Source organism: Syngnathus scovelli, chromosome 9 (genome assembly GCF_024217435.2).
Source record: "Syngnathus scovelli strain Florida chromosome 9, RoL_Ssco_1.2, whole genome shotgun sequence".
Taxonomy (NCBI): domain Eukaryota; kingdom Metazoa; phylum Chordata; class Actinopteri; order Syngnathiformes; family Syngnathidae; genus Syngnathus; species Syngnathus scovelli.
In genome coordinates, this window is record NC_090855.1 from 3,565,774 (window position 1) to 3,576,927 (window position 11,154).

The window sequence follows — 11,154 nt, forward strand, 5'->3', positions numbered from 1 at the left end:
ATATTTCACATGCAAATCAAATAATATGGTCTAAAACAGGCAATGATAGTTTTCTGGTTAAGTTTAATTGACAAATTACAACAAAATGACAATTTTTCACTTTAATTACATAATACTAGTAAACAGACACACAAGATCAAATACAGAGCACATGGGGTGCCTGTGTGTTAGCAAACAGTAGAATCTCTTCAATCACCGTACCATTTATAAATCCTTTTCCAAGGAGGAAGTGGTTCCTTACAGTAATTCCAACGTAGGTTGGCAGTACAAGGCAATAAGTGGTGTTCCCCTGAGAACTCTCTTAAGTGGAGTCCCTGGTGTCTTTAAGAAGGCGAGCCTGGAGCTTTAGGGGGTAGGACGTTGCTGTCAAAGTGCCCTTGGTTGGTGATATTGCCAGCTGGAAAGTATCTGGCCACCACGAAGGAAGAACCATCTGATGCAATGGCCTTCCCCACGCCCAGCATCTTGGTGTTCTTCCAAACCATTGCGGTGAAATGGCCTATTGGTGGAAGGTAAGGGAAATCAATTCACACACAAACTTGAATGCTATTCATACTTACAGAAAACGATTTGATATTCCTTACCTTTTCTTTTTGTATTCTAGTAAACATGCAGAAATCCATGAAATAGCAGTCAAAACGTATTTAAGAATAAATCTCAATATGGCTCGTTTATATGAAAAGTTTTGCAGGAGAAGAAAAATGTATGCCTGGTGGGTTTTACTAAAGGGTAGCAACCAGCAGAGGGCGCAATTGATCCATGACTACTGCTAATACAGTTTGAAACTACTGATTAAACGTGACGCTAATAGTGCCGGTTTTTTTTAATCTATTTTTTTAATTTCTAAAAAAATATATATTGTCATTTTAAACCAATTTCTTAAAATTAAAAAAAAAATATATTAAAAAAAACCTTTTTTTTTTACCTTTTTACACTTGAGTAAAACCTATATTAAACATATTTAATGATACTGACAGTTTATCCTTGAACGAAGTCATTCTTTGCCTCGTTTTAGACTTCCTTTGAAGAAAATGTCACGAGACTGTTCTTACAATATGTCGACATACTTTCCCAACAGAAATAGATGGGCCAAAGTTCCTCTTTTTTTTTTTTTTTTTTAATTAGAGCTGACTTGAGCATTTAAATGTAAGAGTAACTTTGTTATTGACAGACCAAGCCTTTTAAAACAAATGGAAGTTCTTTCAAATATTTACACACACAGGAATCCTAACCTCGGTCTCTCTTGGTTTATCTTTCCCCCCATTACTTGAGCATGAATCGACATACTAGGAGCGTCAAATCAACTGCAGTCAAGTCATGTAAACCAAAGTCTACAAAAAAAAACCCAACACAATTACGCCACACTGAAACTGACACAAAGACTAGGAATGTGATTTATCTAAAACTATTGACTGTCTGAGGCAGATTCTAATTGAGGCGTGACATCAGCATGACAACAACCTCACGCGTGCCTCGGCTAATGGATGAGAAATTTATAGGTAAAATGAAAGGTTGCAAATAACAAACAAAAATCGACGTCAGTCTGTAAATTGGCGCCTTTGGTTTTGTTAAGAATGATGGATGCGCTCCTCACCGGTGCTGGAGGAGAATCCAGGAGAACTGAAGTTGTACTGTTTCACTTCATCGTACCAGCGGTCGGCCACATCCTTTCCTGCACGAAGAGTAACCTCAATTTAGGCGCCATCAAATCACTCTTCTGTCACACACCGTAATCACAATGACAGCATTGTCATGGAATTCTTTTTTGATCAGCACAAGTCCCTACGGGCGACATTTTTATTTACAATGCTGCACTTTTGGTCACCCCCGTGCGGCTCCAATGGAGATACTTTATGACTCACACACTGACGCATTTTTCCGGCACTGAATCACGCGTTCTAAGATCCAAAATGGAAGAGAAGAAAAAGGATTCAAGGTTCTCAATAGAAGAATGTGCTTTAGCGGTTTACTTCAAATGTCACGCTCAAAAATTGCAAACGGATGACAGGAAATATTAGAAGGCCGCTTCTCATCCATCAGCAGAAATGAGCTTGTTTGGTTACATCATATTAGCTCATTTTTAATGTACCTGATTGGTCATAGGAAGCCCACGCCAGGTTCTCGCCACAGCTCCCCCTACTTGACGCCTCGCTGTGTTTTAGGATGCGTGTGCTAGCCAAACTCTCAGCATAACTGGAGAAGGACAAAGACAATTAAGCATACCTTGAAATTATTAAACAAAAGTGCTAGTCAAACTCTCAGCGTAACTAAAGAAGAACATGGACAACCAATAATATCTTGAAACTATTGAAACACTTGACACAACAAGCAAAACAGGTTGGGGTTATGGTTGGGCCTAGAGTTAAGGTTAAGATTGGGGCTCGGGTTAGGGTTGGGGTTAGGGTTGGGCCTAGGGTCAGGGTTGGGATTAAGGTTAGGGTTACGAGTGAGCTGCTCCATAAAACCATATGTTGGTGCAATTTCACCCAATACAAGCCAGGGCTCCATAGTATAGTGGTTAGTGCTCTGGACTCTTCACCCCTGGTGACCTGAGTTCAAATCCTAGTGTGATGTGCAATATTTTATCAAGGAAAATTTTGCAACACAGTTGCTCATGTGCTGATCTATGAAAAAAGGTTGGGGACCACTGATCTATAGCTTATGAGCTGCTCCACAAAATTATAGCTTGGTACAATTTCTTGCAGTACAAAACAGAGCTCTATAGTGTAGCGGTTAGTGGTCTGGACTCTGACCCAAGTGATCTGAGTTCAAACCCCTGTGGGACATAAAGTATTTTATCATGGAAAAATTTGCAACACAGCTGATCCATAAAACTCTTTTTTAGGTTTTTTCAGTTCATATGACTTCAACCAGTAGGGGTCAGTAATGCCCATTGAAGCTGGTGTCACCTCGCCATAAAACAAAACGAAGAAGAAAATGACGTCACTTGCCGTTCAAGTGAGGGAAGGAATACTGACTTTCCCGTTCGCGAACGAGTCAATGGCTGAACTGCCTTCCTTCCCGTGCATCAACGGATCAGTCAGTAAACGTGTTGCGTCTCCCTCCTGGCGTGAGCTATGGAAGCCAGAATGTAGATTTACGATTTGCCAAGGAAAGAAAGAACCACTCACTGAAACACCACTTCTTAAATGCGCGTTTTCTCCAAGCTAATGGCTAACTTGATCGCATGAAGGGATGCGCCGTTATGCAACAACGGGGAGATGATGCTTCTCTTTGGGTCATCTTGATTTTAGAACACTTATAGTAGTTTCTAATTAACGTGTATGCATATATACGCCTAAATATCGTTATCCACTGCAATTTCACATTAGATTGCTGGTTTGATATGTACTTTTATTATTATTTCAATAAACATTAAAACCTTTTAAAACTTGTCTGGTGTTTTATTTTTTTTTGTTTTTATTTTTTTGGGCATGAAAACAAAAATCTGTAATTTGGTTAACTGCTTTATATGACTATGTATATGTGTTTTACATTGTGTAATATGTGTTGGTGTCCCCAAAACAAAGAGCAAGTAGTCAAATACATATTCTTGACACGTACAAAAAATGCATATATATATATATATATAGTCCGTGTGACGTCACAGATCAAACAGCCAATCAGTGGGGGCTTTCACTTAAGCTTTGGCCATGATTTTTCCCTAATGAACTGGCCTGTTATTAGGTACACTTGAAAATGGCGGTGTACCTAATGGAGTGTCCAAGTGACGTCACAGATCAAACAGCCAATCAGAAAGTGGGGGTGAGGGCGGGTGTGGCACTTTTCGCTTTCACTTAAGCTTTGGCCATGATTTTTCCCTAATGAACTGGCCTGTTATTAGGTACACCTAAAAATGGCGGTGTACCTAATGGAGTGTCCAAGTGATGTCACAGATCAACCAGCCAATCAGAAAGTGACCCTCGTTAAACACACCTGCGTGAAAACTTTTAGCCACTTTCACAGTCAAAAGGAGCTAAAAGTTTTCACGCACCTGCACTTAACGAGGGGATCTTTGAAAACATGTTGGAACGCGGCCCTGTGACCTTTGACCTTATTTCCCTAATAAAGTGACCTGTTATTAGGTACACTTGAAAATGGCGGTGTACCTAATGGAGTGTCCGTGTGATTCCCTCGTTAAGTGCAGGTGCGTGAAAACTTTTAGCTCCTTTTGACCGTGAAAGTGGCTAAAAGTTTTCACGCAGGTGTGTTTAACGAGGGTAACTTTCTGATTGGGTGGTTGTTCTGTGACATCACTTGGACACTCCATTAGGTACACCGCCATTTTTAGGTGTACCTAATAACAGGCCAGTTCATTAGGGAAAAATCATGGCCAAAGCTTAAGTAAAAGAGAAAAGTGCCACACCCGCCCTCACCCCCACTTTCTGATTGGCTGTTTGATCTGTGACGTCATCTTGGACACTCCATTAGGTACACCGCCATTTTTAAGTGTACATAATACAGGCCAGTTCATTAGGGAAAAATCATTGCCAAAGCTTAAGTGACATCCTCCACTTTCTGATTGGCTGGTTTATCCGTGACGTCACACGGACTATATATATGCATTTTTTGTACGTGTCAAGAATATGTATTTGACTACTTGCTCTTTATTTTGGGGGACACCAACACATATTACACAACGTAAAACACATATACATATTGTCATATAAAGCAGTTAACCAAATGTCAGATTTTTGTTTTCATGCCCAAAAAACAAAAATGAGGTATAAAACACCAGACAAGTTTTAACAGGTTTTAATGTTTATTAAAATAATAATAAAAATATATTTCAAACCAGCAATCTAATGTGAAATTGCAGTAGATATATTGGATAACGATATTAAGGCGTATATATGCATACACGTTATTTAAAAACTACTATAAGTGTTCTAAAATCAAGATGACCCAAAGAGAAGCATCATCTCCCCGTTGTTGCATAACGTCGGATTCCTTCATGCAATCAAGTTAGCCGTTAGCTTGGAGAAAACGCGCATAAAATATTTCAGTGAGTGGTTCTTTCTTTCCTTGGCAAATCGTAAATCTACATTGCGGCTTCCATAGTTCACGCCAGGAGGGAGACGCAACACGTTCACTCTCTGATCCGTTGATGCACGGGAAGGAAGGCAGTACACCCATTGACTCGTTCGCGAACGGGAAAGTCAGGATTTGTTCCCTTCTCTGATCCGTTCTCGCGATGAACTGGAAATGCGAATCACTCACTCACAGATTTGTTCGTTGGTGAACGGGAAATGCAATTGACTACTCGTTCGCGAACGGGAATTGACGTCATTTTCTTCTTCGTTTTGTTTTACGGCGAGGTGGCACCAGCTTCAATGGGCATTACTGACATCTACTGGTTGAAGTTGTATGAACAGAAAAAAAAAACTAAAAAAGGTTAGGGTTTTATGGATTAACAAACGAGCAACTGTGTTGCAAATTTTTCCATGATAAAATATTTTATGCTCCAGGGGGATTTGAACTCAGGTTGCTGGAGTCAGAGGCCAGAGTATTAACCACTACACTATGTAGTCCTGACTTTTCCTGTAAGAAATTGTACCAAGTTATGGTTTGATGGAGCAGCTCACAAGTGAAAAGTATAGATCAGTGGTCCCCAACCTTTTTTATGGATCAGCACACGAGCAACTGTGTTGCAAATTTTTCCATATAAAATGTTTTAGGCCCCATGGGGATTTGAACTCTGATCACTGGGGTTAGAGGCCAGAGTATTAACCACTACATTATAGAGCCCTGTCTTGCAAAGTGTGAAATTGTACCAAGTTATGGTTTTATGGAGCAGCCCATAAGTAGTATAGATCAATGGTCCCCAACCTTTTTTATGGATCAGCACAAGAGCAACTGTGTTGCAAATTTTTCCATAATAAAATATTTTGGGTCCCACTGGGAATTGAACTCAGGTCAGTGGGGTGAGAGTCCAGAGCACTAACCACTACACTATGGAGTCCTGGTTTACCTTGCAGGAAATTGTACCAAGGTATGGTTTTATGGAGCAGCTCAAGTACCACTAACCTTAATCCTGACCCTAACCCTGTGCGGCTTGGCGGCCCGGTACCAAGTGACCCACGGACTGGTACCGGTCCACGGCCCAGTGGTTGGCTCTATATGACATCCTTCAAATTTTCTCATTTTGTTATTTATGATTGCATCCCATTCTACAAACGTATTATTTTGCAACCTGGACTCAATTATGTGTTGAGCGTGACAATCTAGTCCTTGTTCCATAAAAGTGCCTATCATTAAAATTTATTTATATGGTTCAGGATGTCGCTTGAGCAGGATGTGGTGGTTTCTGCAAAGATGAATCTCCACAGTCTGCTCTGTTTTTTTTTTTTTTGAATCTCCATAGTTACAACATAAACTTCAAATATACAAAGGATATTTCACAAGAGTTTGTTGCTATTGCATATGTCGATAGTTCCAAATTAGTTTGCTTTTGTGTATGGACCCACCGTGCAGCCTCTCCGCTCAGCTTGCTGCTCAATTTGAGTGCGGGAGCTTGGTGCTTCTTCCTGTAGTCGTTATGGCACTGCAGCACCTCCTCTGCAAATTGCTTTGAGGCTGAGAGACACATCAAATAGAGACAGCAGGGAATGTCAGACATCAGCCCTGGCAAAACGGAGACACAACTATTGAGCACCGAGTTCAATAAATGTTATTGCACAATCCATACTGGAGCTCAAGTGTGGTCGTTTAAAGGCCAGACGGAGATTACCGGTGATTGTCGCCAAAGTGTGGTGCCGTCACTCACTGCTCTTTTCAATGCTACTCCAACACAATGGGCACATTCATGCCAGTGCTGCCTCACATTGACTCCAAAAGCAAACAAGTAATTTGATTTACGTCTTTGCAGAGTTTTGCGAGGTGTGGTTCTTACCTGACTTCCCCATCTTGCCAACACAGGAAATGTTCAAAGTCCACAAACAGACTTCCTACTGGTGAAAAATTATTTTTTTTGTGCTGCTGCCTTGATGCAGCTGTTTCTAATGCAAATATTCCAAAAAGCAGCTGCCTCAAGTTTCAAGTCGAGCCAGGCTTTCAATCTAATGTCGGTCCTCCTTAAATTCTGCAAATTTGCCCTCGAGCTGTTTATCTGGTTGAAACACCTTCCTCCAAACTGTGCATAACTTCACGTGGCGGTTTGTCAAGTTGTAGACATCTGCCTTGAGTGTATCTTTCGTGGCCTGGGAAAACACACCCACTGCCTGCCCCCGCATTGATAGAGACATGACACTTCATGACATCATCACAAGGAGACGTGCCCATTTTAGGTGCTAAGATTTTTTTGGGGCCCGGATACTAAAACATCTGTAAGATGTCAAATCCAGATCCAGAAAAAAAAAAAAATAATCTTGCCACAATTTGGTGCTTGTAATCTAATCAAGTGAATATTTTTTTTAAGTTTTGCAATTTCTTCCTCTAATAAGCAACATTATATTTAAAAAAATTCAACCTTCATAGATATTTAATATAAAAAATACTAAGTCGATTTGAAATTCTGTCAAAAACCATCACAGGTATTATAAAATAATGAAATCATGTTGCCTTCAGGGCACTGTACTTCCCAACATCAGAGAAGTCTTGTTTCCAGCTGTTAGAACGCCGCCAGTTGAAGGTTGTTAGCATATTCAGATGTTCTGGCTTGCCCTCTGAGACCTTGTAGACATCGAATTCCTAATGAAGTCATCACAGCACGGTGCTGCCCATCTCAAGTGTGAGCAGCATGACTTAACCTTATTGTGAATATTGCTGCAAAGGTTAAAAAAAAAAAAAAAATCCATTTGATTTAAATCACATAAATGCATATCTGGTTTAACTATAAATTACATGTGTAGACGCAGGAAAATATACAAATAATTATGTTGTGACCAAATATAAGTGGATCAATTTGAAAAAGCATAACTAACATCACAGCACAATAATTATTTCTGTTGAAGCTGATTTTTACAGAAAAAAAAAAACATTTAATTGTAATTTTTTTAAACTGTATATAGGATTTGAAAGCATTTCAACTAATTATCATATATTCAACTCACACTTCGATTCTGGGTTTTGGCTTCCCTCCGTGACGTCTCAAAATGGTTTCTTCCCACATTCCAAAAATTTCTTAGTCCATTTAACAACTCTCCTGCAGCGTCGTTATTGTCGCAGTGCCTCCATTGACCGCTAGATGGGGCTAATTACAAATAGACTCAAGAAGGAGCCAATCACGAACCCTGCTAATGACATCTTAGTGTCCACCCATTGAGCAGACATGATGGTCTGCATGTGAAAAGTTAAGCTTCTTCATTTCTCATTAGCAGCGTGGCGCTATTGTAATACATTTGTTAGCCCCCCAGCCACCCTCCATTACGCATAGTGCAAAGTGATTAAACTGGACAGCTGGAAAAAGACATTTTATAATAGAACATTCCTCACCCTTACGGTTTAATTAAGGCTATTGTGATGCATTTGCGTACACAATCATGGATCTATTTAAATCTGTGAACATATCTTCACATTTTCACTCACCACAACATCTCCCACCTCTTTCCTCCCACCCCATCTATGCTGCCTCACAATCTATTTTCATTTTCTTTTTGTCCTAAAGCCTTTAATGAAAATCCCCCAGCAATATACCAGAGGAGGGAAAGGCGGGGTGCAACCCAGAAAATATTTTCTCCTGCTGTGATTACTGCAAAAGAATGTGGATTTATAGTGACAGAAATGTGAAGTAACTCCTAACAGTGCACTTAGTTGCATATAATTCCTCTTTAGCAGTCCCGGGAGGAAGGTGAAGACTTTTTAATAACTCCTTTCGTTCCTCCATCCTTATTACGAGGTCCAGATGAGGGAAAATGGAAAATGGTGAGGCTCCATTTCTTTTTCTTCCCCCCCTTGAACAAAATATTAGAAGCTCTTTCTCCAGAACTTGACACATCAAGTGAAACCCGAGCGCCGCCATTATCGTGAATGAGACGAAGGATTCTTATGGGTTAAGAGGAGTTAATCACCTGTCAATCAAATTTCATCAAGTTGTCTCCACTGATGAAGAGTATTAAGATACAAAATCTCATTATATTTACACAGCTTTCAATTAAAGACATCCGGGAAAGGATGGATGAAGAAAAAGAGGGAGAGGAAACATAATGCCTTAAAAGGCCACACAGTCAATAAAGTTCCTAATGTGTTTAAAGTAATTAGCGAGTCCAGGGAAGAGCAAAGTGCATGCAGGGATATTAACCCCGGCAACCTTCTTTATCGGCTCAGTAATTAAATTATCCTCACATGCTTTTTCAAACGCACAGATTTTTACACCGAGTACAAACGGCCATTTTGTGGAAAATTATAGTCGGCATGTGAATATTTTAGTGTTGGAATGATTAAGAGGGAAAAAGTGATGATAACCATAGAACAGGAAAAGACAGCAAGCAATTTTACATGGTCGTCATTCTCTCATTTTTTTTTTATTCAAAGAAATCTCAGGGAATGATAATTTCCTCTATTTTAAATTGATTTATTCATATTTTTATCTTCCAAACTGGTCTCATAGCTTACCACCCACGATCCTCCATTTTTCTCTCCATGTTGCATTTTTTAATATAAATTGTTATGTTCAAGCGGCATAACTAATAAGCATTTCAAGACAATTTAATGCCGTTTAGTAGATGTCTGACTAAATGTTCTGTGCGGAGCCACTGAGAAATCTTGACATTGCATAGGCTAATTATCGCGTCAGTTTTGAACATTATGCGGGGCAAACCCTTGAAGCATTTTGGGTCAAATAAATGTTCAGTAAGTGTTTTTTGATGTGGCAGATTGCCTCTTTTGGGTGGAAAATAAAATCCATGTTAGTTTTTTCAACAATGTGAACCCAAAAACAAACGCACAGGGACTATAGCCGTATATTCCGACACGACTTGTGATGACATAAGACGAGGATCGCTGCTTAAGCAGTACTGATTTGCCTCAAACTGAATTTATGATGAAATAAGCCAACAAAGCCAAGTCAGAGGAGAAAAAAAAAAATCCAGTTAAAACTTCAACCAGCTCATTTCTGCAAATCAATGTGATTAAATTGCAAATTTCAAGCAAGTCCATTACATTTGGACGTTTTTAAGAGGCTAGTCATCTAAACTTTTATTGAGTGTGTTTTTTTTTTTTTTTTTTTCTGGTGTTGCTGCAAGCAAGCTTCACAGATTTAGTGGGAGCACAACTTCATCTTGGCCTATGGGAATTCTTTTTTTTTTTTTTATTGTAGAAGATAAATGTTAGTCTCAAGCATGTTTGTTGGTGCCACATTCATTTGTCTGGGAGTGAAGTTGAAGGTTTGCTGTTTTGGAATCACAACATTTACTTGGAATAAAAAGCAGCTTAGACTATTCCGCTATGAAACATATGCAGCGGTCATATTTGAAAACATATTAAATAACATTTGGACAAAGTGGAACATACTGTTGTTATGTAAGTCGTCGGCGCTTCGGAATGCAGCTTGTCGTTTTTTTACTCGGCTGAGCAATTTAAACAAGCATCCTGCCTCTTCGTGGCATGAGACATAATTAAGTAGGCAGTGGAATTGAATGGAGAAAAAAAAAAAAAATTCACGTTAACAGCCTGCTGATTCCATTTATGGTTTATACCACGGGTGTCAAACTCATTTTTTTCACGGGCTGCATAGCTTCTTTCGGAAGGCCATTATGACCCAAATAAATGTACCTCATATTATATACAGTAAAAGCTACAAAACAAACTGACAAATAAATCGTTTTCAAATATGATGAGCAAAAACTGGTCAAATATTAAAAAATATATATATATTAAAAGTGAAGAAAATTTGCAATTCTAGTAATGACATGAATTTAATAAAATGAAAATTCATAAAATGAAGTGGCGGGCCGGATCTGGCCCCCGGGCCTTGATTTTGACACCCGTGGCCTAGGGTTAGGGTTGGGGTTAGTTAGTAATTAATTAATTCAGGTTTTTAATATCGTTTTGATATTAAAAATTTAAATAATCTTATATCGGATCTCATCACACTTGCAAGGCTGTAATATTATGCCCGATAGTTTTATTTCATGTAAATTCAACTAAAGTTGAAAAAAAAAAAAAAAAAAAGCAGCACAATTGTTTGAGAAGTCCTGCCAAGCTCCACTAAGCAGG

At 39.2% G+C, this 11,154-nt stretch overlaps 1 protein-coding gene across 2 annotated transcripts; it reads right to left on the minus strand.

Moving 5' to 3' along the window:
• Positions 1-46: 46 nt before the first annotated feature.
• glipr2l (GLI pathogenesis-related 2, like) lies at positions 47-7,209 on the minus strand. 2 transcript variants are annotated; one of them, XM_049731044.2, is made up of 5 exons: positions 6,893-7,209; positions 6,468-6,576; positions 2,090-2,193; positions 1,595-1,672; positions 47-499 (listed from the first exon to the last, which is right to left on the minus strand). In XM_049731044.2, exons 1-5 carry the CDS (start codon positions 6,903-6,905, stop codon positions 324-326), a joined length of 480 nt encoding a protein of 159 aa, XP_049587001.1. In that variant the 5' UTR covers positions 6,906-7,209; the 3' UTR covers positions 47-323. The 2 variants fall into 2 exon arrangements, with proteins under 2 accessions (XP_049587001.1, XP_049587000.1); XM_049731043.1 differs by lacking the exon at positions 6,893-7,209 and having other exon boundaries at positions 6,468-6,634.
• Between the last annotated feature and the right edge of the window lie 3,945 nt (positions 7,210-11,154).